We start from the raw sequence: 25,695 nt of genomic DNA on the forward strand, positions 1-25,695 counted from the left end.
GATATCCATCACTACAACAGGAACATGTGTTGTTGTCACAGGAAAATTCAATGTGAAGAAATCTGCAATATGGGGAAATATTGTCAGATATTTTCAGCTGCCCTTCTGAGGGAAATGAGCTTATATTCACAGAAATCAATGGGACTATTGTATGTCCAGGGTTTTTTACAGCTGTAATTCCCATAAGTTAGTTTTCCAAAGGTCTTTATTACTATTATTATGTCAACCTATTAATGTTTCTCATTCCACAGAAACAGTTTTTCTCTGTTGGCAGTGGCAAGAGTAGGAGGAGAGGATTGTGGGGATAGCATACAGTTTTATCAAGCTGGTAAAAAGGAAGGTAATTGTAAGAAAGATTCTGATAGTTTGTTCTGTCTTTTTCATGGATTATTAAACTTCTTCCACATGTCAAGGCATTCATGTTTCAAACATCCAACATGGTATTGTCACACCCACATTTCTGCACAAACTAAGCAAGGTTTTGGCCACTGTGGGTAGCACAGCTGGTAAAGGGCTGAAAATGTGTTTTTGGGTATATATTTGCTAATATAGAGAGGGGGAGATACAGGTTAGATATTGGGAAGAAGCTCTTTACTCTGAGGGTGGTGAGGCCCTGGCACAGGGTGCCCAGAGCAGCTGTGGCTGCCCCATTCCAGTGTTCCAGGCCAGGCTGGATGGGGCTTTGAGCCATGGTGGAAACTGTCCCTGCTCATGGCAGGGGGGTTGAAAGTGGATGATGTTTAAGGTCACTTCAAACTAAAACCATTCTCTGATTCTTTGAATCTGGTTCATTATGTCCTAGGGATCATTAGCTCATGAGTTGCTTTGCTCTGTAATTTGTGGTACCTCTCACAAGATGTGTGCTAACTAAAAGGGACTTTTTGCACAGGTCCACAAACTTAGCATTGTGAATTTGGCAGTCATAGTAGATGGCTTTTAAGTCTTGTGAAATCTTAAAAAAAGTATTTCCCAAACTGCAACTGCCTTTTATATCTTAGGTGAGTCTTCAAAATGAAGACAGGGTGCCTTCAGAAGATGTAAATGTATAAAAAGAAAACTGGGCAATAATAGTGTGTTTTGTATTGCTCATTTAAAAATAAAAGCACATTTTTTTCCTCAGGGACTACAGCAGCACTGAGTTCTTGTTTGCACGTGCGAAAAATTTGGAGCTCCCATGTGAAAATGTTTAGTTCAAAACTCATCTGATCGGATGCATGAGACAGAAGTGACCTGATGTGGGTGTTGGGAAAAGGGGGAATTCTCCTTGTTACTGACAGTCTTCACTGTTTCAGTGCTTTCTCTCAGTGAGCTGTTCTTTACCTCGTGTTCTGGAGGAGGCAGGTCTACAAAGGCAGTGGAAAGAGAATGAGGTATTGCTTTCCAGTATAGGGGAGACTCTGGAAGGGGCTTTTCTGGAGAAAGAGTGAATCATAGAATTATCATAGAATGGTTTTGGGAAAGGGACTTTCTGGATCACTTGAAAAGCAGCATATCTCATGTTAAATGGGTGTCCTTGTTTATCTGACCTGTTTAGGTGGGCTTTGTAAGGGTGGTGAAAAAGGAAGAACTTGGAGAATGTATGTGATACATGATGCTGGAGCTTTGAGCTAGAAATTATCTACTCTGTAATTTGTTGAATGGAATTGAAGGTCAGGATTTGAAGGCTGGAGAGGCAGCACTCAAGAGATAAGCTGGAAGGGTTCTGCGTACAAAAGTACTTCTTCTGTTTGAAGAACTGATCTTGTTGGAAGACTCTGTGGGTTTGAATTTAGTTCTGGCACAGCCCAACAAGGGCAGAAGTCGATACAAAGAATTACACTTACTCTTTTAAATTGAGTCTTTACGTTTTTCAACTTCCACAACTGGTTTACTCGGCTGCTGAGCAACTTCGTTTCAAAGACACACATCCCAGAGAGCTGGGTTTCCTGTACTAACCTGAAACCTTGTTTCTACAGGATTAGCTCTGAAAGGAGGAAAGAGAAGTCGAGGGATGCAGCCCGGTGCCGCAGGAGCAAGGAGTCGGAGGTGTTCTATGAGCTGGCTCACCAGCTGCCCCTGCCCCACACCGTGAGCGCACACCTGGACAAGGCCTCCATCATGAGGCTCACCATCAGCTACCTGCGCATGAGGAAACTGCTGGATGCTGGTGAGGGAGCAAACCCGGCACCATCTGGGAGGGATTGTGAGGAGGAATCTATTTGTGAGACCTGTCAGCAGTAGAATAAATGAATGTGTTGTTAGATGTGTTCTTTCTCTGGGAAGGTGGGAGACCTTACAGTAGAAATCAGCTATTGGCAATGGCACAGAAAAAAATCCACTGTTCAGTGGACTTCATTTTTTCCCTTTCTGGTGGTCCTGGTTGTCTCATCACAGCTGTAGTGCTCTTTTCAGTCTTATCTGACCTTTCTCCCAAAGCTAGATTCCTTCACTTAAACCTCTTTTCCCCCTAAACTTGTTTGTTCCAGCTGTGCTTTCTTGACTGTAGGTAATTGGTTCAAGGTTGACTGAGCTAACTGTAGTTGTGTTCCCTTAATATAAACTGCGAGGAATAGTTCTGTAAATTGTGTTTCTGTGATGTGTTCCTCTGGAGGTGAAGTCAGCTGGGGATATGTTGTCTCTGCAGCTGCAGGAATATCTGAGTCTGGTTGTGAGCCAGTATGTGCTGGCCTGCCATGGGTGTTATACTGGTTATTTGTGCTCATGCATGTCTGCCTCTGCTGTATGGAGGAGTAACTTCAGTAGCCAGTCTGAAAATTCTCCCAGAAAGCCCCTGAGAGAAGTTTATGACATGAGTGGTAATTTTTTTTGCCACATAGACCTTTTCCTTAAGGTGGAAGGGATATTGCTTAATACACAACAGCATAGAGAGTTAACCTCCTTCTGATTTTCTGTGAATTCTGGTACCTTTGTTAGAGCTTGAAGAATTGAACTAGTCACTTATCTAAATGAATTATATTGGTTTTGAATGGTTCTGCAAGATTGACTCCTTGCAGATTGGTGCCAGAAGTCATTCCTGCTGGCAAGTGAAGAATGGCTGGTGTTTGCTTAAACAAAAATGTGTGGCTGCTTGCAGGTGAGCTGGAGACAGAAGCCAAAATGGAGAAGGAACTGAACTGTTTCTACTTGAAAGCTCTTGATGGCTTTGTCATGGTTCTGTCTGAAGATGGAGACATGATTTACATGTCTGAAAACGTGAACAAGTGTATGGGACTCACTCAGGTGAAATACTGACATTTCCTAAGACTGTTTCAAAAAGCTGTTCAATTTTTGTGTATGTGAAGTTAAACACTCTTATCCCTCTTAACTTTTGCAGTTTGAGTTGACGGGGCACAGTGTATTTGATTTCACTCATCCATGTGACCACGAGGAGCTGAGAGAAATGCTTACACACAGAAATGGTGAGAAGAAAGGAAAAAAAAATCAATTTAATTTACTTATGGATAGTTTCTCTTGGCGTTAATACAGTTGGATATCTGCCAGAAAATGGTGTTGAGTTAAAAAGCTAATACATTTTTATTTCTTAAATCTCAAATTAAACCTTGTCGAGAGACACTAACAACAGGAATAACCAAAATGTTTTCACTATATCCTAATTATAGAAGAAATGAGACTTCATTAGGATTCTTTAATCCAACAAAATTAATGACTAAAATGGAGTTCTTGAGGGTTGAAAGAGTAAATGCCTACAGGAATAAAATTAGAGGTAGGTTGAATGAGAATTATTTTAAGCAATTGCTGTAGAGGGACATGGAGAAGCTCAGTTGGTACATTTGTCTTGGTCTGGCCTTGCCTTTACAGGACAGCTGAGAACAAATGCTTTCTTCCAGAAATCTATGGTGGTACACCCAAGACAAAAAAAAAGAAGATACTGTATTTAAATTTTAGGACACCGATCTGGGAATACTTGAACAGCCTCAAAAAGGGCTTTGGGGTTGATGCTTCTCTGCACCTTTTAATTGGTGCATGAAATTGGTATCTTTTCACAGATTTCTGGCTCTTCTTTTCTCCATCTGAGGGAGCATAACACTGTGTTTACATGTGCTGTATGCTTTGAAATTTAACAATTGCCCATGAATTACAGCTTTTATGTCTTCTAAGGATTTGATAAAGGCCATAAAGACTTGGCAGCCTGCATGCCTCCAAACAAATCTACTTTACTCAGTAGTTAGAAGCCTAAAATCTGACCCCTCTACTTTCTCTTTCATCAAACGAGGTTTATATGGACTCTGAATTCAGATAGTGATAAATTAATAAACTTGACCTCTGCTTTCTTGTAGCACTGTAAGTCTTGTGTAAGTCTTAAATTGTCATCCCATTTAATTCAGTGGAAAGGACCTGATAAGATACCATAGCATTAAGGGCCCAACTTTGATTTTTGTAGCCATTTTGTAAACTTGCCTGCCCTTAGAATTTGAGTATGTTTCCAAGGCTAGATTAGACTTCTCCCCTGCCTCCCCCTTTGGAATACAGTAATGCATCTTGGGAGTGGAGGAACAATTTCCCTAAAGCAGTGTAAAAAGCTGGTTTTGTTGCAAAAACTTATTTTTAAAAATGTCGTATCACTGAGCTTCATGCAAACCATCTCAAGCATGTCTAAATTGGCCAGACTGGAATCAGATGTCTGGAAAACATTATTACAAAAGCTGTTTTGCAAATGACGTTGGCAGACAGAAGTCTAAATTACAGTAGTAATAGTACATTTTTATATTTATTAGTATTCCCAGGTTGCCTTCTACTGCAGCTCTTACATCAGTGGAATTATTTTGGTTTTGAATTGAGTATTAAATATTCCCCTTTGGGACTGTACAAGTGCGAGTGAATGTAAATGCGATTGGCAGAAACAGAGCTGCATTCTCATTTTATGAAGCTGCTTTTTAAACTTTCAAAGCTGGCCATTTTAAAAAGTAATGCACAGTGCTGAATCAGACTTGAAAGTTGCTCAATCTTTTACAGCTGCTTCTCAAAGCAGAGCCTCATGCCTCAGCACTTGGTAACAGGAATGTTGTGTGATCTTCAGCTATCAATTTCTAGATTGGTTTAACTCTTAAAATTTCCTGAATTAAATAAGTTTTGCTGCTTCTGTGAATTCTGCTTTAGTTTCTGCACGACTTCCTCCATTATTATAGTTGTTTTAAAGTAGCATAAAATATGCTTGAGCTCTTTAGTCTTTGCCTCTGCTAGAAGCAATAAAGTTAGCATTAGGGGCTTTACCATTTTTCTAATTAATTTTGTCAAGCCAGTAGCTGCAGTGCAAGCCACCATGAAGAATTTCATAGCTACTATTGTCTGTGGAGGATGAGAACAAATTATTGTATAAACTTGGATCAGAAGTAAGCTCATGGGTTCTAAACTTCCCCCTCTGCCATGATTTGGTCCTTGCTCTTTAGCAAGCCTCAGCAAACTGGCTCTTCCACTGCTCCTTCTCCTGGGTGCTGCATTTCCTCCTTGCACACATTGTCAGCTGCTTGCAGCTCTCCTGATAGCATCAGGTACATTTTCTTTGCCCACAATAGCATAACTAGTAATTGGCTCTGCAAGGATCTCCCTGTACTCAAAGCCTGCTGGGAGCAAGTGAGGCTAAAAAATAAATGCTGCCAATGTTGATTTGTTTCTCTACTTTTTTTTCTCCCTAGAATGTTAATAGTGTGTTTAAAAACTTGGTCCCTGTTTACTCCAAGAGTGTAAATCACCATGGAAATATTTAGATGCATATAAACAGCTGAGTTGTTAATTTTGAATTGAAAAACTTGCAGTGCTAAAGAGCAACAAGCCCAAAAGGTGCTTGGTTTGAACCTCCTCATAGTGAGTTACTGATGCATTTCAATGGAAACTACCTCAACAGGGCTTCTTATTCTACACATATGTTTTTCTTGTCCTCTGTCACAATTTTTAAATATATTAAATTTCCAGTTGGTCTCTCTTACTTCCTGCTCCTTTTTCCTGAAATCTGGGAGTGTGGAGTTGGCTACAAATACAATCCTGATCTTAAAACATTGAAACTGGTCTGCATCAAAAGCCTCTCCTGTGAGGACAGACTGAGAAAGGGCTGGGATTGTTCACTCTGGAGAAGAAATGGCTCTGGGGAGATCTTTGGGTCCCTTCCTGTACCTAAAGTGGCTCCAGGAGAGCTGGAGAGAGGGACTTTGGACAAGGGCTTGCAGTAAGAGGACAAAGGGGAATGGTTTCTACTGACAAAGGGCAGGGTTAGGTGGTTTTTGGGAAGGAATTCTTCCCAGTGAGGTGGCTGAGGCCCTGGCACAGGTTGCTCAGGGGAGCTGTGGGTGCCCCATCCCTGGAAGTGTCCAAGGCCAGGTTGGATGGGGCTTGGAGCAACCTGGGATAGTGGAAGGTGTCTGTGTCCATGGCAGGAGGGTTGGAATGAGATGGTGTTTAAGGTCACTTCCAGCACAAACCATTCTATAACTCTATAAAACTTCAGGATATTTTGTCTACTTGATAATAAAACTTGCTCTAAAAATACCATTATCAGCAGTGCTGTCAGGTGTATGAATGTTTTTAGTTTATTTTTTGGGTCTTCCCTTAGTCTTAGAGTTCTGTAACATGTTTGAGGTGGTATTTTATTGCCTTTGGAAGATGATCCAAGTGTGTTAAGAATTGGTTTGCTGTTTGCTTCTGCCAGGTCCTGTGAAAAAGGGCAAAGAGCAAAACACGGAGCGCAGCTTTTTCCTCCGAATGAAGTGTACACTGACTAGCAGGGGAAGAACAGTGAATATAAAGTCTGCTACATGGAAGGTAACTAATGCAAAGGAATATTTGCATAGTTTGGCAGCTTCCTCTTCAGATGTCATAACACTGTATTTCAACATTTTTGCTTCATGTAATGAGCTTGAATTTCACTAAGTACTTTATAATTTAATGATTGTGCTTCATTATTCTGAATTTTAATGCTGAATACATCACAGAGGTAACTGAAACAATGTTTTAAAATCAGTTTTTCAAAACTCTTTTAATGAATTTTCCATTTTAAATTAGAGGTCATTTACTTACAAACAATTATAATTACCAAATACATTTGCATAAAGCCTTCTCTGGGAAAAAAAGTACTTGACATCACTTATGCTGATCCCTGATTTCTTTTGATTTGTCACTGAAAATGTGGTAGTTGAGGTCTCTCTGAAGGACTTCAATGCCATTCTTTTGAAGCTGCTGGCTCTCCCTTTTGTAACAGTTGGAACAAAAAGGGGCCAGCCTGATAACTTTCTGCAGTGAATGCATTTTCTCCTCTGGACAAAGTAACCTTTTACTGTATCCAGTGGATTATGGCTCACAGTTCTCTTTTATGATTTGAATTTGATTATTCTGGATCAAACAACTTCTTTGCTGCTGCCTGTGAACTATTTCTGCTTCAGAATGGTTAAAAGAAAACCCCACAAAATGCAAAAGTTCCTGTTGAAGAATGTATTTGATCTCTGTCATCACCTCTGGAGAATATCTAAAGGAGGGGTTACTGCTATTACCATAATTTTCAGATTTAAATCTGTGGATACCTTTTGCTGAGGCAGCTGCTCATCAGAGTTGTCATTACTGTGACTAAAAGAAGAGTTCACAGAAATGCAGCAATGTGACTGTGACATTGCTTCAGCCAGTGCTAAAACGCTTCAGCCAGTGCTGAGGAAGGGGTTGGGCTGTGAACCCACCCCAGGATGTGTGGGGTGAGGAGGAGGACACTGCTCTCTTCTAGCCATCCCTTGTCACTGTCCCCTTGAGGGGTGGGGAAAGACTTGGCTCTGAGTGTGCTGGTGGAAATAGGATTGTATTTTCTGACAGAGAAAACCTCGTCTGTTTCTAAAATCCCACTCTGCTGTAGGTGCTGCACTGCACTGGCCACATCCGTGTGTACGACACGTGTGGGAACCAGACTCACTGCGGGTACAAAAAGCCTCCCATGACCTGCCTGGTGTTGATTTGTGAACCTATTCCTCACCCATCAAACATTGAGGTCCCCCTGGACAGTAAAACGTTCCTCAGTCGTCACAGTCTTGATATGAAATTTTCCTATTGTGATGAAAGGTAATATATATGATTTATACTGTAAAAAATAATTCATTTGAAAGATTTGTGGGGCTGGTACATGTTGGCTAATGTTTCCCTTCTCAATAACATAATTCATCTTGACAATGCAATACTTGGCCTTTTCCTAACTGATCAGGATGTCTTAAAAGCCAGGTTTTTAGATCTAAGGAGGATGCAGGGTTATTACTTTGGAATAACGAAAGGGAAAGGGACTTTTTATATGGGCAGATAGTGACAGAACAATGGTTGTAAACTGATAGAGGGCATGTTTAGATTAGATATTAGAAATTCTTGACAAAAAGCTGTGGCTGCTCCAGCCCTGAAAGTGTTCCAGGCCAGGCTGGATGGAGCTCTGAACAAGCTGCTCTGTGAAAGGTGTCCCTGCCCATGGCAGGGGTTTGGAACAGCAGGAGGGTCTTGAAGGTGCCTTCCAACCCAAGCCATTCTATGAATAAATCTTTTGCCTTCAGTTAACTGCCTCTTCAAATTGGTCTTTACTATAATGACAGTGATTTAAATTGAAATTAGAAGATTCTCCCAGACACTGAAAAAAGCAGGATTTTAGGTTTGTTGAAGATGAGGCATTTTGATGACTGAAAAGTGTGTGTGTAATGCTTGTCAGATATATTTCATTGCTACTGCTTCCTTCCCCTCTCCCTTCCTCAGCACATCAATGTCTGCTTTCTTCTGTCAAAAAACCCCAGATGTACAGCTGTACTTATAATGCAATACATCTGCTGTTGAAAAATGAGATTTTGTGTTATGGTGCAAATCTGGGGTGTAGTCAGACACATAAGAGTGATTTTCTTATCCTCTGGGAACTTAGCTTGATAAATGCAAATGAAGGAAATAGTCAGCTCAAGGTTTTTTGTCTGGGGTTGATTTGTTTCATATTTTTGTTTGTTTTTAATTTGGTGTCATTTGTTACTACTCATTTCTTTTACTTATAACAAAAGTGAATTTCTAGTTAGTTGTTGCAGTTAGATGCAGAAAGAGGTTGCTGCAGGTAATTTCAGACCTCTGCAATAACAACCTTTCTAGGACCGATGGTGTCACATAAAAGGTTCTTATTTGGTCAGTCTGCATCTAGAATGGGGCAAAATACAAGCACTTCCCTGGTTAGCACTGCCCTCTAGAGACTAAAGAAATCCCATTTACCTTAAAAGCAGGCAGTGCTTGAGTGGGAAGGGTAAATCTGGTTCCTAATTTTTCTTAGTTGCAGGATTAAAACTGTTGAAGTGTATCTTTGTTATATTGTTAAATTTTCATATTTGCCTAAGCTGGTCTGTAAGTAGGTGGTCTACCTTGAAGCTAAAAGAAAAAATGTCTAAGAAGTTGGGATTTGTTTAATCCTATCCCCACTACATGTTTTATAAATACTCAGTGAGAAGTAAAATCCTATGCATGCTGAAATTCCTCTTCTAAAGAAACACCAGATTAGCAATTTATTTCAAAATGAAAAGTCCCAGTAACCCAAATTTGCTGCTGATACATGTGGAAGTGATTCTTAAGGTTTTTCTAGATGTGCAAGCATCCAAATGCTCTGGGGTTTGTGCTGGCCTGTGTCTGCTTTCACGTAGCAATTTTTTTCCCTTGTTTTAAAGAATTACAGAGTTGATGGGGTACGAGCCAGAGGAGCTCCTGGGTCGCTCAATCTATGAGTACTATCACGCACTGGACTCTGATCATCTGACCAAAACACACCACGACAGTAAGTGAAAACTGAATTTAAAGCCCTCAAACTACAGGAGATGAGAGACAGCCCTGGGGGAAAGCAGCAGAAGAACGAGGGCTTTCTTTTAGTTGCAGATATGAATCTGCAATGAATGCTGACCTCAAACAGTTCTGGGGTTTTTCTGCCTGTAATTAAAGCTGGTGTTCTTTCTGCTTTTAGTGTTCACAAAAGGGCAGGTGACGACAGGACAGTACAGAATGCTGGCCAAACAAGGTGGCTATGTCTGGGTTGAAACTCAAGCAACTGTTATATACAACACTAAGAATTCTCAGCCACAGTGCATAGTGTGTGTGAACTATGTGTTGAGGTAAGTTGAGTGGACTTCAGTGTTCTTTGTCATCATTTTTACTGAAGACCAAGTCAGATTCTGATGGCACTGATCCCCTGCTGAGTGTGTTATGATGTTATTGTTCCCTACCAGTGAAATAGAATATTTCTTAGAACTGCCAGTCCTAGGATTAGTAATTGTATTTGAAAACAAAATGCTTTTTTTTGGTCCAGTGATGTCAGTAGATGATCTCTGCAGGCAGATGAGTGTAGAACCAGCCTCTTCTGTCTGATTGGAAGCACTTGAGCATTTGTGTGCATTTTAGACAGCTCTCTAATCTTTGTCCCAGGTCTGGAGCAGCTAATTCCACTAATTACTTTGTCATGGAGTCAGAGCAGCAGTAGTGGTGTCATTCTCAATCCCATCTAACTTCTTCTTCCTTAGAACTCCTCTTTTAATTGAAAGCTTCAGCTGAGAGCAGACAGGTTGACTATTCTTCTGCAAATGTCTAATAGTCCTAAATTAGTTTTTCAAAACTTCAGTGAATGTCCCAATATAAATCTGTCAAGATGTTGCACATTCATTTAAAACAATGAAAAGTAATTTAGGAAATATCTTTTCCCCTTTTTTTAAAAACCTTTTCCTTTTTCAATTCTTTCAGAAAAACATATTTATGTTGTTACTTCTTTTACAATTGCACCACAATTAGTGCCTCCTTTGTCTGTTACTTTTGAGGAAAGAATGAGTAACAAAAAAAAAAAAAAATTCTTAAAGCTCTTATCCTGGTAATTTTGTGGGATATGTGTGGTGGGGTGTTTTTGGTTTGGTTTGGGGTTTTTGGGTGGGGAGAGTGGGTGGTTTTCAACCTACAAAACTATTAAGCCAGAATTTATTCTTTTAGCTGTTGAATTTATTCTTTTAACTGTTCTTTAAAAATCATCTTCCTTTTTGTCTGACAGTGGAATTGTTCAGAAGGACTTAATTTTTTCCCTTGGACAAACTGAGTGTATGCTGAAACCAGTGGAGTCTCCTGACATGAAAATGACCAAAATATTCAGTAAAGATGACCTGGATGATACTAACAGCCTATTTGAAAAACTTAAGCAGGAACCAGATGCTTTAACTGTCCTGGCCCCAGCTGCTGGAGACACAATTATCTCTCTAGATTTCAGCAGTAATGGTGGGTGTGTGTTTAAATTGGAGAGCATGTTAATTAGCAAAGTTACTGTTTTATAGTAGATTTTATAAAATAACCTCCCAGTACCACTTGCCCAGTGGTATTTCAGCTGCTGTTTAAATTTAATGAGGTCCATAGACACACAGAGTACTGTTACTTAGGTTGATGGTTTCTTTTAATTTTTATAGAGTCTGATGAACAACAATGTGATGAAGTTCCTTTGTATAATGATGTAATGCTCCCCTCATCCAGTGAGAAATTGCAGAATATAAATATGGCAATGTCCCCACTACCTGCCTCTGAAACTACAAAGCCACTTCGTAGCAATGCTGATCCTGCACTCAATAGAGAAGTTGTATCAAAGCTGGAGCCAAACACAGAGCCACTCGAACTTTCTTTTACCATGCCTCAGGTGCAAGAGCAGCCAACCAGCCCTTCTGATGCAAGTACCAGCCAAAGTTCACCTGAGGTGAGTTTCATCATTTGGATAGGCTGTCATTAAAATGGAGGTGCTGTTGGGGCTTGTGGAGCAGATCTGGTTAAGGATGCAGCCAGGACAGGAATTGGAAATTATTTCTACCTTATGGCTTAAGTTCACGCCATGATCTGAGCAAACTGATAAATTGTCATATCTTTTTATTAAAGTGAGTCTTACATATTGAATGTAGGCAATACTATCTGATAGAAAGAAGCAGAGCTTGGTCTTTTGGGATTGGTCGTTTGGGATTGGTCTTTTTCATTCAGTTGGTTCAGACACAACTTCCCTAAACAGCAAAGTAGTTGCAGTAAATTACTGTAGAGGTTACTTCCAGGTTTTAACTAAGCAAGTGCTTCCCTGGTGGGGTAAATTTGAATGTATATAAATAAATGTGAGTGTTTTCCTTTCCCATTTTAATTTTGTGCAGCTACAGCTTGGGATTAGTTTCTACATTAGAAATTTTGCAGAGAATCTGTAGGTAGCAATGCCAAGTGATGCAATGACAGAAACCTAAAATGGTGTTCAAAATGTTTTCACAGCCCAGTAGTCCAAATGATTACTGCTTTGATGTGGATAATGATATGGCCAGTGAATTCAAACTGGAATTAGTGGAGAAACTCTTTGCCATAGATACAGAAGCAAAAAATCCATTCTCTACTCAGGTAATGTACAGTAACTTAAAATTCTTTATCATCTTATTCTGAGTGTACTTCTTTTCCTTCTTAGAATGTTTTCAGGAACCTCCTTCTCTTTTTACGTAATATTTTGATTAAAGTGTACAATAATAAAAAATTGTAAGGATTTGGTAAAAGGAAAAGCCTTGAAGTCACAACTGAGGTTTCTTCCACACTGATAAGTTCCACCTCTCGTCTCTTTCAGGAAACCGATTTAGATTTAGAGATGTTGGCTCCTTACATCCCGATGGACGACGACTTCCAGCTGCGCTCCTTTGATCAGCTGTCCCCTCTGGAAAGCAGCAGCTCCTCCAGCCCCCCGAGTGCAGCCCCCATCCCCATATTCCAGCCGGGGCAGGCGGCGGCGGGCGGCGCTGAGGAGGTGAAGCCGGCGGAGCGCGCGGACGACGGGAAGACGGTCGCGGTTCCCTCCTCGGAGTCCAGCAGTGCCCCCGCCTCGCCCTACGCCGAGAGCAGGAGTCGAACTGCCTCTCCCATCAGAGCAGGGAAAGCAGCAGTGGATCAGGTGGAAAAGCCTTCTCCAGGAGCACCCAGCTTGCTAACAGTCACTCTGAATAAAAGGTATTTTAAAAGTGCAGCTTAAGGCCTGGTATCTGTTCGAGGAATTAGATGTAATTTCTGCCAGCTTGTTGTGTGTTCATCCTCAGTGTTCTTCAGAGTAGAAATTGAGAGTTTTAAATTTGGACGTGTCAAATGAGTCTGTTTTTTTAATAGTAAACTCCTCTAATGTTAATTTCATGGTAGCTTTTACCTAAGCACCTCATGTAAAAGCCAGCTACTGTAAAAATTGTGTTCTGTTCTTGTACCTGATGTGCAGCTTTTATGAAAATGCAGTGGGCAATTTAGGTAGTTACACCCACACAATATTTCTGGTGCTTTCCTTGCTCACTGTGTTAGAGGTAAGAGGCAACTACAGTCCATACTACAGATACTGTAGATACCAAATGTACAGATATCTTTAAACAATAGCTATTGCTTTTCAAATAAGTGTGTTTTGTGATGGACTGTGGTGCCTGTAATAGATATTTATCACAATAGAAAACTCTATTAAGTCAAACATGAGATTTGTGATATGTAAAATATTTATCTGTACATAGAAATACATTTATCTGTACATAGAATACTTAGAGTAGACTTTCCCTCACCCTTCCTTCCCTTCTTTCTGTTGAAAGTGAACTGCTGAACTTTTATGCTTTTTTTCCTGCAGATTTAAAAAAATTTGTTAAAACTCATTTTGAGCTTCACAGCAAGATTAAAGGCTAACATTTGCTATGCTCATAGAAAATTATTGTTGAAATAAGTCAATTTATGAACGAAAAGTAGTGGAGTATTTAATTCGTAAATTCAGTTCTGTGATGTTGTATATAGAAGTGTCCACAGAAGAAGAATGGCTTGAGGAAAGTAGAAACATCTTAACAGCCTGAATCAATTTTTCTTAGATCTACTGCACTGGATGAAGAACTAAATCCAAAGATGCTAGCTTTGCATAATGCTCAGAGAAAACGAAAAATGGAACATGATGGTTCACTTTTTCAGGCAGTTGGAATTGTGAGTTTTGTTTTACCATTTTAAAATATTCACTTTTAACCTTGCAATTTCTGAAATGAGGCATCAGTGCAGACTCCTGAGTTGAGCTGTTGGTAGGCAGTGGAATCTTGGGATGAGAGATAATTGATAGTGAAATTATATATATATATGCAGATTCTCCACTTTTTATTCTCTTTTACTGTCAACTTTTCAAAAGTACCTTCTACACCCAAGTGTATTTTTTGATTAGGTAGAAAATACTCTTCTGTGAGTATGTGTTTCTTTAATAGAATATGCACAAATTTAGGACATCACATTTAAATGTGTAATTGCTGTACTTATTTAACTTATGAATTCAAACTCAGTTTTCATATTTGTCAACACTGGAGATTAGTGTTCTTATGTTTCTTCCTATGCTTTTATTTTTTTCATTGGGTCTGAGATTCCTTTACTTAATCAGATAACAAGACCATCAGAACTATGAGGGAAGAGACCTCCTGTAATAACCTATCAAATGTCTATTTCTGCCACTCCTTTCATGCATGGTCTCTGTAGTATTAGTGTGGGCACTTGGGAGCAGCTCATCCTCATCTGTCCCAGCTATTCAAAAGAAACTTTGTAGATACTGCTAGATTTGGGTCACTTGATTGGGGGTTGTTCAGCTTGTTAATTTCTGCAAGGGTACATTGTCTCCGTAATCTTTGTCTCCCACTGTCAGTTCTCAATGCTTTGAAACCTTGAGCTTTGCCATTGCACACTGTTCTTCCACTCATTTTCACTGCAAATTCCCACCTGTCAACTTTTGAGAAGTCTTAGTCTTAATTCCTCTACTGCAATGTAGCCTTTGAGCTTCTTTGTTTTCTACTGAGCCACCTCCTAGTTGTAGGCATCTCCCATATCTTACAGTGCAGGATTATTTTGCTTCTGAACTGTCTTTACTCCTGTACTAGCATTCTAGTCTGGGAATAAGACAATTCAGTTTTTCTATGCCATTTCTGTGTGGTTATTTTCATTTGCTAAATGCTTTGCACTTCCATGCATGTAGTTCTGCTGCTTCCAGAAGCCCTGTAAGAATTCATAGCTCTGCAAGAAATGTTATTGCCTCCCACTGCCCTTTCCTCATGCAGAGGTGCTACAGCTCATAGTGTTGCTGATAAAGTATTCAAAATAGCATGTGATGTCATTAAATACACAGAACACAAGCAGTTCAGTATTAACTGCTGGAATACTGTTCAGGCTTCTGTGCTTAGTGCCAGTTCAATGCTTACAGGTTCAGACTTCATCCTTTGCTAAACCTTTTTCTTTTGTCTGTGTCTGACAAAAGTGTTATAAATATTTTGATGGTTTCTCAGAGTCAGAAGCTGAATTTCCATGAAGCTGGGTCTTAGTGGAGTTATTTTAAGAAGTGCTTTAGTTGTTTGGCTTCTCTCTCCACAATGGATTTCTGGGAGGATATACAGGCCTTTCACACAAGCAGAAGAAAAATGATGTTAAATCCAGGCTTAGAATACATGCTGTTCCAGGGTTGTGCAAACACTTGCCACAACTTTTTGGCTTTAGGGAAGTGGGATGTGTTTTGCAGAGTGAAAATAAGTGAAAACCAAAGTAAAATACCACTTTAGCTTCCTAGAAAAGAGGAGAATTAGACAAGGACAAGATATAGTAAGGTTATAAAATACTATGTTATAGTGAGTTTATAAAATAAGGATATAAATCATTACAGTGGGACAGTTACAAGCCATATCTTTCTTAACATGAAGGGCTAGAATGCATTCATGGTAAAAAATAAGCAGCAGCAGCAATGTAGGTGACTAATCTCACTCTGAACTGCAGCTCTGAGTTAACTATAACTTCTACTATACAGCTGCTCTTTTGACTTACACGGGTGTTTTACAACCTGAAAACATATGCTCTTCACTATTTTGAGGATAATGGCAGTGTTCTGAAATACCTTCTCCTCTTTTTGCAGCAGTCAGTATCACTAACAAGACCAAACTTTGCAGATTTAAGTACCTTTGCCAGCAGACTTGATACTAAGATGGTGCTTTTTCCTTCCATCCCATCTGTTTCAGTGGCAGCTTCTTCTTCCTTACCCCAATTATATGAAGCCCTTACAGCTTCCTAATCTCCATATCTTCTGTTCTGCTGTCAAAACAATATGCTAAGGAGCCATATCTGCACTAGACTGGTGTAGGGATGCATTTTCCACAAAGCTTGGGTCAGGTGGCTTGGTGGCAATAACTGGAGTGCAAGCAGAATTTAATCCTAAACGTGTAGATAGAATCGACCTACTGAGGTTCCTGACTCTCCTGCCTACACTATTAATTCCAGTGCAGAAAAGCCATTAGAGACTCCAGTCAAAACCTGATGCTTACTCACCCCAGAGCAGCAGTAATTAAAGGGGTGTGTTTGTGTACATGTACACGCTAATCTTGAGCGTGGTAACTCATGATAACCAGGATTTTGTAATTGTTCTCTGCAAGGGAAGTCAGGTCTCGAAACCTGATTCAGTTTTCTGTTAAATAATCTTCAAGTTAGTGTACTTGGAAATATATTTCTCCCCAAATTCTGAACAAAATCTACTTTAAATTGTAACAATGCCACATTAGTACTTAGTGATGGGAACTGTTCATTTGGAATCAGGATGTGGAGGGTTATAGACGTACAATATTCACTAAAGAAGATTCATTTTATTTCTTTCCAGGGGTCTTTATTCCAGCAGACAGGTGACCGTGGAGGAAATGCATCACTTGCTTGGAAACGTGTAAAGGGATGCAAAACAAATGGTCACAGTGGAGTGGAGCAAAAGACAATCATTCTACTATCAACTGGTTGGTATCTTCCTTTCCTAGGCAGAGGGGGTGGAGGGGGCTGTGTGAAAGAGAACAGACTCTCCAAAACTATCCAAACTTAGCTCCTTGTGAACAGCTCTAGGAGAGGTTAAGCATGGTGAATAAAGTGCATTTTTCTCCTTCCCCTCCCTCTGTAGACATAGCGAGTAAACTTCTAGGGCAGTCGATGGATGAGAGTGGACTCCCCCAACTCACGAGTTACGACTGCGAAGTAAACGCTCCCATACAAGGCAACAGAAACCTGCTACAGGGGGAAGAACTGCTCAGAGCTCTGGATCAAGTTAACTGAGCTTTCACAAAACTTGCTCCTTTTTTGGACACTGGTGAATCATCACCTAAAGCAGTCTATTTATATTTTCTATATCTGATTTTAGAAGCCTGGCTACAGTACTGCACTAATTCAGTTAGTTCAGTTTTGATCCCCTTTCTACTTATTTTGACAGTCTTTTTAATATGTTCTTTATGTAACAATAACTCAAACTCTAGTGCATTTTTTATAATTCTTTGGTACATACACTTTTAAGTCCATTACATTTAAAACACACTTGCAATAGCAGCTTTGAAATATGCACCTGATTAAAAAAAAAATATATTTATTTTTTGGCTGGGGAGTTGGTCACCAAAACTTATCATTAGTAAAATGTCAACACAGGAAAAACTGGCAATACTTCCATCCTGCTTTTCATAGGTAGTTGGAAGACTTGTGCTCTCTTACTCTTTATGTTCAAGTGAGTTTTTTATGTTAATAGTTTTTATAAGAAACAACAATGCTTTGCAGCGGTGCATTGTAGCCACAATCGCACAATATATTTTCTTAAAAAATACCAGCAGTTCCTCATGCAATATATTCTGCATTTATAAAAACTAGTTTTTAAGAAGAATCTTTTGTTTGCCTATGAAAACATGTTTAAACCTGGATTATGTCATTATTTTAGTCACGTTGTAATATAAATTGTTCTTAAATGCTGTCTTATGCTTTTGACTTCAGTGGGTGTGGTTAGTCAAAGGAAAGGCTTTATCTGGAAAGGGCTAGCAGCATTTTCTTTGGATACATTCTCAATTTAGAGAAAGTTTGATGTTCTTAAAGTAGTCACTTTGCCAGCTTAAAAAAAAAAAAAAATCCCTGCCTGTAGTTGTTGAAGTTAATGCTAATATTGTGTATGATCTTAAATCTAAATGTTCAGCTTACCCTGTGTGGTATAGGTGATATTTCAAGCAGATTGTAAAACATCTTGCATTGTTAGCAAACTTTTATCTAGTACATCATTGAGTTGCTCAATATTTTGATGTTTTGGTTTATGCACCTTGTTGCTATTAACATCCATATGTTTTCATGTAGATTTCAATAACTTGAATATATTTAGAAGCCTTTTTATTTAGAAATATATAGTTGTCACAAACATCTTATTTTCCTATATGTACTGTACAAAACCTTCATTCACTCATTCTTTTTTGCTCTTTGTGGTTGGATCTAACACTAACTGTATTGTTTTCTTACATCAATAAACTATATGTGGACCAGGCCCCCTTGGGGAGTGTGTTATCTGAGAGAAATGAGATAATTTATATTTTTGTTAGTGGTTATTGTTCATCCGTGTTCCCTTTTTAACTTAGAGTTGATTGGAAATCACTGCTTCCTTCTTTTGATTGTAACATCTCCGCGTTCATTATTTGAGCCTGTTCAGTACTGAAGTCTCCCAGACAGTGTTGTACTACCACTCGCCAAAGACCTTACACTTCTCAACCTGTAATCACACCAGTGAGCAAACCTGGCAGCCAGGAGGCAGCATTTTTGTTTGGCATTAGAGCAGAAAGAATTCATCTTCATGAACAGCTTAAAGGCTTGTCTCTGGAAGCTTTATCAAGGTAACACAGGAAAGCAGGAAAAGGTAAAATTCACAGGAGTGATTGATCTGAGATGGATTTCTATCACAGAACTCCATGATTAAAAAAATGAAGCTGGTACTTGATGAAACTTGTTCCACATTTTTGTGCTGTTGACCCAGTGACTTTCCTCATTTTGCTGTTACAAAACACAGTGCTACTGCTAACCTTGTGTTGTGTAAATGTGGCCAAGATATTCTGTGCACTCTCCAAACTATTTTTTAAAAACTTATCTCAATATAAGTAATCAATTGTGGAGTGTCACAATAGTTTCTTTGGTATAATGTTGTAAACTTTTTGGTTTCGTTGCACTGTTTTGAAATCAATGTCATAGTACATAAGTGTAACCTGTTCTCCAAAATTACTGTTTCACCGAAAGGAGCACTTTCCAAACTGCCACAACTCTATGAAACTAAAAGGACACTATTAACAAAAAATTATTAGGCACTGGCAGCAGAATATAATTGCACACTTTTAAAGTTTTGAGTGGAAGTTGCACAGAAAGGAGAAGGTATATAGGGGCAGTCAGCTGCAGCTGAAGCTTCATGCTGAGAACATTTTCACTAGTGAACATTTTTAATGCATTTTTAATGGCTAAAAGCAGCAGACAGGGCTGGCGTTCTTTCTATGGCATTTCTTTCTCTGTCAGCAGTTAGGAGGTTTAAATAGTGAAGTTGGGTTAAGCCTCTGTTGTTTAGGGCATCCCTCCTGCTTTAGCTCTGCATGGATTGATGTGGTGCTTTTGTGAGAGTCTTGCAGGCAGGTGAAAAATTCAGCTGGGTTCTAATTTTGTACTGCCCCATCAAGCCTGGAGCTGGCCTGGGGGGAGTTATCCCTTTGCACTCCCAAGAGACAGGTCAGAGGTGTTCTGCTGCTCCTCAGCCATGTTTTGGAGGAGCCTGACCTGTTTGGACTCTTCAGTGCACTAAGAGAGCAGAAAGTTTTCAGACTAAAATCTGTGTTAAAAAGAGAAGGAAAACTGAAGAGACCCATATGATTTATGGTCATGAGCCTGCTGGAGTCAGAGAATGGCTTGGGTTGGAAGGGACTTTAAAGATCATCTTGTTCCCAGCCCCCTGTCATGGGCAGGGACCCATTCCATGAGATCAGGTTCCTCAGAGCCCCATCCCCCCTGTCCTTGATCATCTCTGATCTTAGTGGCAGCAGCTGTGGATTTAACTGAGCCATGTTTCATCTAAGAATCTCAATTCTAACATTTTTTACTATGCATAATAACATTTACTATGCATAATAATAATATTTTGATTACTGTGATGAACTGCATTAGCTGTATTGGTTCACTGTAGGGGAAGAATAATCTAAAAAAAACCCCTCAAGCCTCCTAGAGTCACTGAACAAGCCACAGAAAAGGAACAGTAATTGCTCTGGCCTTGTAGGAACTTGGCTAAATGCAGATGCCAGTTTGCAAAACCTAGAAGTACATATTTCAGTTGCTTTTTTTTTTTTTATTTCTGTTTTGCTAACTTTTTTCCCTTCCCCTGCTGTTAAACTTTTTTTTTTTCTTTTTGTCTCTAGACTCCAGGAACACACAGTCTGATTCTAGAGCTAATTTGGAGTACAAACTTCTAGAAAAAATAGCTAAGTGTTTTCTTAGTGATTTTGCATACTTCCTCTGCTGACTTGCTGCCTTTTTAAAATCTTGAGGCACCATAATAGAAATTATGAGGAAATTAATGACTCTGAAGGTGATGAGACATAAGCACAAGTTTCCCAGAGCAGCTCTGGATAACCCAGCACTGGAAGTGTTCAAGGCCAGGTTGGATGGGGCTTGGAGCAACCTGGGATAGTGGAAGGTTGCAGAGGGTTGGAACTAGGTGGGTTTTAAGGTCCCTTCCCACCCCAATCATGCTGTGATTTATTCTTTATTGTGAAGAATAAACTCTGGGTAAATATAGTATTTTCCCCTGTATATAGAACATGCTAATTATGTGAAAATGGTGAACTGAAAAGAATAACAAAGTTATCTTCCAGGTTTTTCTGACTACAGCAGTTGTCAAGCCAGGTCTTCTTCAGGGCAGAGTACAATTACTGTTTTTACATACAGATTTTAATTGATATTTTAATCATCAAGAGTAAACGGTAAAGGAATTTTTAAACTAGTATTTATGATTACATAATTCCTTCCTTTACCTGAAAGTAGTTAAAATTAACTACAGCTCTAACTGCCCAGAAATCTTAAAACTTAAATAGGCTGTGCAGTAACTTATCTTGGGTGTAAAATACTGAGTAAATGAAGGTAGCCTGGAGTCCAAAGTACTTCTTGTTAACAGCCTCCTCCCATCTAGTGAGACTGGCTTGGACTTTGGTGATCTTTGAAAACCTTTGGGTGAAATGGAAACAACTTACCTGAGAAATGAAACTTGATAGTAGTTGTGTACACACATTAAACTGTCCCAAAGTAATTACTGAATTAAAGACTCACAGATTAGGGCCCAAAAGAACCATTTACAAGTAACACCAATGAGGGTTTTAAAGACATCAAAGCTTAGTTGGGATGAAATGATCAGCTCTGCTTCTAGTGAAATACAACTGTTGGCTCAGATAATCCTGATGATTACAGGTTAAACTATTGCATATTTAATAGTAACGTTTCATTACTTAAAGAGCTGTTTAATTAAACAGCTAAGCACTGGCAGCTAAAGGCAGTATCTGCTGGCAAGTGTTCTCCCCTGTTACACTGCTGAGTGAACCTTTCCCGACAGGGCAGTGGGATGTGGGAGCCGGGCTGGCCAGGCCCCAGGTCAGCCATCTGTCCCCCTCCCTCTGCTCCTGAGCACAGCACGCAGCTCACTCCCTTGTCACTGCACTTTGGCACGTTGTTCAAACTGTAACTGTCCAGCACGAAAACAAGCACCTCACAGGACTTGGTAGGAAGTCCATTTTCATAGGAATTCCACACAAGTTGGGTATCCCGCTTTCATTAAATATACCAATTAGGATGTAACTCCCTGAAAAGCTCTGTTCTGGAGGATTGGGATTTTTGAGCCAAATTCTAGAAATTAATTGTCATTTTCCTTCTGCTTCCCTGTTTACCTTGAGCAAGTTACCAAAAACTTAAAGAGTTTGCTGCTGGATTTATACAGTACAGTAGATTTTGTGAATAATAGCAGTATTCTCTCATGAAGAAGTGGTATATTTTAATGGAATTCTTTTTTGGAACCAAGTACAACGTATTGCAATTGATATTTCTCTTGAAACATTTTGACGTACTTGTGACTGTATTTCTTTTTGATTGTGTAACAGTATAAAATTCAATAAAAGAGAGGGTTTGTTTCTAATTTGTGACATCTGTGATCTTTCTGTCCTCCCCTTTTCCCCTATTGTAAAAGTGGAGATGATTTTAAAGTAAACTAAACCACTGTGCAGAGCAATAAACTCCTTGCAGGTTTGAGACTTGACTGCCTGCTGTCAGAAACTTGGGCATCAAGCAGATATGATCACAAAACCATACATTTTATATTAAATATAATATATAATATTTATATACAAGCTGAATCCTATTCACATGTGGTTATCCCACCTGGGTTAATCAGATCACATGCATGAACAAAAGAGGTCAAACATACAATTTAACAGGTCAGATATGGGGATGGTGTAGGTTTTCCTGGAGGAAGCCAAAGAGAGCAACAGCTACAGACCCAGAGGGACAGAGGGCATTTATGAAGCCCCTTTGATTAATCACATCAGAAATGCCCTCAGTAACAAAACACAAACCCGTTTGAATCCACGGTCATGTCTCCAGGTGATTTCAGTTGCTGTCGGTACACGGAAATGACTCAAAAAGAACTTGTGACTCCTGCTGTCCTGTTAAATCAATGCCATTTCCTACTGCACAGATTTAAAAGCTGTTGCAACGTTTGTGCTTGTTGGGAAGTCTGAAAGCAGGAGGCATGTGCCAGTAGAGTATGATCCTGTTACTAGCAAAAGGTTTGTACATACTGAAGGTGGAATAAGCTATTTAATAAAACATATTTGTGATTTACTTTCATGCAAATCGATTAAAACATGATTTATTTTCATGTTTTCCTGTTGAAAATGTGTTCTAATGCAATCATATAAGGTATTACAAAAAAAGATTTGTTTTGTGCCATATGCACCTGGAAACCCCCATTATTTATGTCAGTGCAGGATAAATGGCTTTTAAATTGCAACTTATAAACTAGGAATTAATAGAGCAAATAAAATTCCATCCTTTTGTTTGGCAGTTGAATATGAAGAAGATACAGTAATCACACTCTTCCTTACATCATCCAATTACTTATTATTTTAGTTTGAAGGCATTAATTGTACTAAAGTGTACTAATGAATAATCTGAAGGAGCACTGAAAACACATTTGATGAAGAAGAGTAGACTATTAATTAGTCTAAAAATTGATACTGTATTTAATTTTATGTACCACACCATGGGAATTGTACAAAGAGACCCTGTTAGTTGGTTTTATTCTTCTGCATTTTCATTGTTTACATTGTACCCGAACTTCCTGCAAGGGAAGACTTAGGGCACATTCACATGGCCACAATAGCCTCATCCTCACTGCATCTTGCATCATGCAGCCCCATCTGCCCCAGGGAAAAAAAAAACCCTATAGTGTTCCTTGAAACATCATCTCTGAGAAATCACCCCACTCACTGCACGCTTAAAATACAAAAATCAGAAAACACACTCTTGAGCTTTTGAGCTTTACAAATTCAGCATCACTCCAGAGCCAGGCTCCTCTGCTCCTATGAAATTAAGGGATGACTCCTATCACTGAACAGGGCTTGGCTTGAGCTGTAGTTAATGGTGAACTCATTCCATGATGTGTCAATTTTAACTTACTTGTGCTTTGAATCCTTAAATCCACTGTAGGGGTGGGGAATGCATTATATCTGCTTTCCTGACAGTGTTGGCATTCTGTTCCAAAATCAGTACAATCTGTTGAAGTCAGGGTCACGTACTGGATGAACAGGGTCACTGCCCTACATCTTTAAACATGAGTCCAAGTGATAGATTAAAGTGGCTTTTCAGAAAAAGGGAAAAAATTGCAAATCAAGCCCTGGCAGGTGCAGCTTTCCTGCTAAACCCTGTACAGTTCATATGCAACAGCTCTGCAAATATCTCTGCTCCTATAGTCAATGACATTGGCAACCAGCGGTGCTCACAGGCAACTGCTGCTCAGCCGATGGCAAATCGCCTCCTAATAAAGGCTGCTAAAGGTTGCATTCCAGCAACCTTTTGGGAAATACAATAAATATGGAAAGATGCTCGCACGCCTGGAGCACTGTGGGAGCTCCTGACATTGTAGGAGCTGACAGCTTGATGAGCCTCGCTGTAAGGAGCGACCTTTGGATCAATTAGTTGATGCTAATGGTGAACTGGAGATCATCAAGGTACCGTAGCCAGCAGTATTCAACACTCATTTCGCAGTGCATGATTATTTGGGAAAGCAAAATGTGAATTTTCACCCAGTCGCTGGGAAAACTCTTGAGGATTTAAACATCCCAAAGGCACCACGCAAGACTCCATCCCAAGCCCATACTTTCCCTACACGCTGTTTGTCACCTGCTGAGGGGGATCTGGCACCTGCCGAGTCCCATCCCGGAGGTGCACAGGCACCCGGCCGTTCTCCCCATCCCGGGGGTGCACAGGCACCCGGCCGCTCTCCCATCCCGGGGGTGCACAGGCACCCGGCCGCTCTCCCCATCCCGGGGGTGCACAGGCACCCGGCCGTTCTCCCATCCCGGGGGTGCACAGGCACCCGGCCGCTCTCCCCATCCCGGGGGTGCACAGGCACTTGGCCGCTCTCCCCATCCTCTCTCCCCATCCCGTGGGTGCACGGGCACCCGGCCGCTCTCCTCGCCCAGCCCGGGACCGCTCCCGGCGCAGGTGCCGCTGTCCAGCCGCGCTCCCACACTCGGCAGCCAAACCCCGACCGCAGCGGCGATCACCGCAACACCGCCTTGAAACCCGAGCCCTAAACCCTCTGGCCACCTGCCCGAGGAGCTGCGGAACCTCCCCGGGCACCAAAACCTGCTCCCCCGGGACACCGCCCGCGCCCGCCCCGAGCCGTGCCCGCCGCCGGTGCCGCGGGCTCCGTACTCACCGCGGCGCGGGGCTCTCCGACGCCGGCTCTGCTGCCGGGAGCCGCCTCGGCGGCCGCTCGCCCCTCTCTCTCTCTCTCTCTCTCTCTGTACGTGCGAGAGGCAGCGCGGGCAGGGGAGAGCCCCCGCCGCCCGCTCCGCTCCGCTCCGCGCCGCCGGCGAGGCCGCACCCACCCACCCTACGTGCGGCTCGGCAGCCGCGGCCCCCTCCCGGGCCGCCTACGTGTGTCCGTGCATGCGGGGAGCGGGCGGCACGGCACGGCACGGCCCGGTGTGACACGGCAGGGCAGGGAAGGGCAGCGGCGCACGGGGGAGTGGGGGGAGCGGCCGGCGGCTTATCCCTCTGCCTGCCGCGCTCGCCCAGGCGGAATCGGGGTTCCTACAACCCGTCGGGGTTTTGGGACAGCCCGGGGGAGCAGCGGAGGCCCTTCACCGGAGTGTGGCGGCCTGTCACGTCCCCACGGCCGTGCGGGGCTGCCGGGCGCCCTTCCCGCGGGGGAACCGCTCGCTGCTCCCCCGAGCCCGTCGGGTCACGGCCCCGAGATCGCTGCCAGGGGCGCCTGAGGGGACTGGGGAGGGGAGTGTGAAGCCTCAGGCCTCGGGAGCGTCCCCGGGATCTTTGGGGCTGCGGTACAACAGCGCCCGCCCCAGCGGACCCGCCGCTGCTCATCCCCGCGGGACCACCCAGGGATGCGCTGCTCGGAGAGGTGTTTTGCCCATAGATCGGGCTCGCCTTCCACGGCGGGGGCTCCCGGGACAGAGCCCGGGGCAGGACAGAACCCGGGGCGGGCAGAACGAGCGCCCGTCACTGACGGGTCCGTTCACCCTCAGGGGCAGCGGGGCCGAGCACGGAGGGCGCGCAGGGGCCGGGACAGCCCCGCTCCCCTCACGGGCGGCCCCGCCCACACGGGCCGTGCGCAGGCGCAGCGGGGCTGGTGTGGTG

The 25,695-nt window shown here is 41.6% G+C and overlaps 1 protein-coding gene across 1 annotated transcript in view; it reads left to right on the forward strand.

The window, feature by feature from the left end:
• Window positions 1–19,252, forward strand: part of HIF1A (hypoxia inducible factor 1 subunit alpha) — a 31,807-nt gene extending 12,555 nt beyond the window's left edge. Inside the window, exons 2-15 of the mRNA XM_083863796.1 lie at window positions 1,956–2,146; window positions 3,074–3,219; window positions 3,314–3,398; window positions 6,641–6,753; window positions 7,829–8,031; window positions 9,639–9,745; window positions 9,929–10,076; window positions 10,997–11,217; window positions 11,403–11,683; window positions 12,232–12,354; window positions 12,572–12,948; window positions 13,827–13,935; window positions 16,619–16,745; window positions 16,904–19,252. Of these exons, the coding sequence (XP_083719922.1) occupies window positions 1,956–2,146; window positions 3,074–3,219; window positions 3,314–3,398; window positions 6,641–6,753; window positions 7,829–8,031; window positions 9,639–9,745; window positions 9,929–10,076; window positions 10,997–11,217; window positions 11,403–11,683; window positions 12,232–12,354; window positions 12,572–12,948; window positions 13,827–13,935; window positions 16,619–16,745; window positions 16,904–17,055 (2,383 nt within the window). The 3' untranslated portion in view covers window positions 17,056–19,252. The remainder of the gene's footprint in view (window positions 1–1,955; window positions 2,147–3,073; window positions 3,220–3,313; window positions 3,399–6,640; window positions 6,754–7,828; window positions 8,032–9,638; window positions 9,746–9,928; window positions 10,077–10,996; window positions 11,218–11,402; window positions 11,684–12,231; window positions 12,355–12,571; window positions 12,949–13,826; window positions 13,936–16,618; window positions 16,746–16,903) is intronic.
• Window positions 19,253–25,695: the final 6,443 nt, after the last annotated feature.

The sequence above is a fragment of the Zosterops lateralis genome (assembly GCF_965231275.1).
Source record: "Zosterops lateralis genome assembly, chromosome: 6".
In the NCBI taxonomy this organism is placed as follows: domain Eukaryota; kingdom Metazoa; phylum Chordata; class Aves; order Passeriformes; family Zosteropidae; genus Zosterops; species Zosterops lateralis.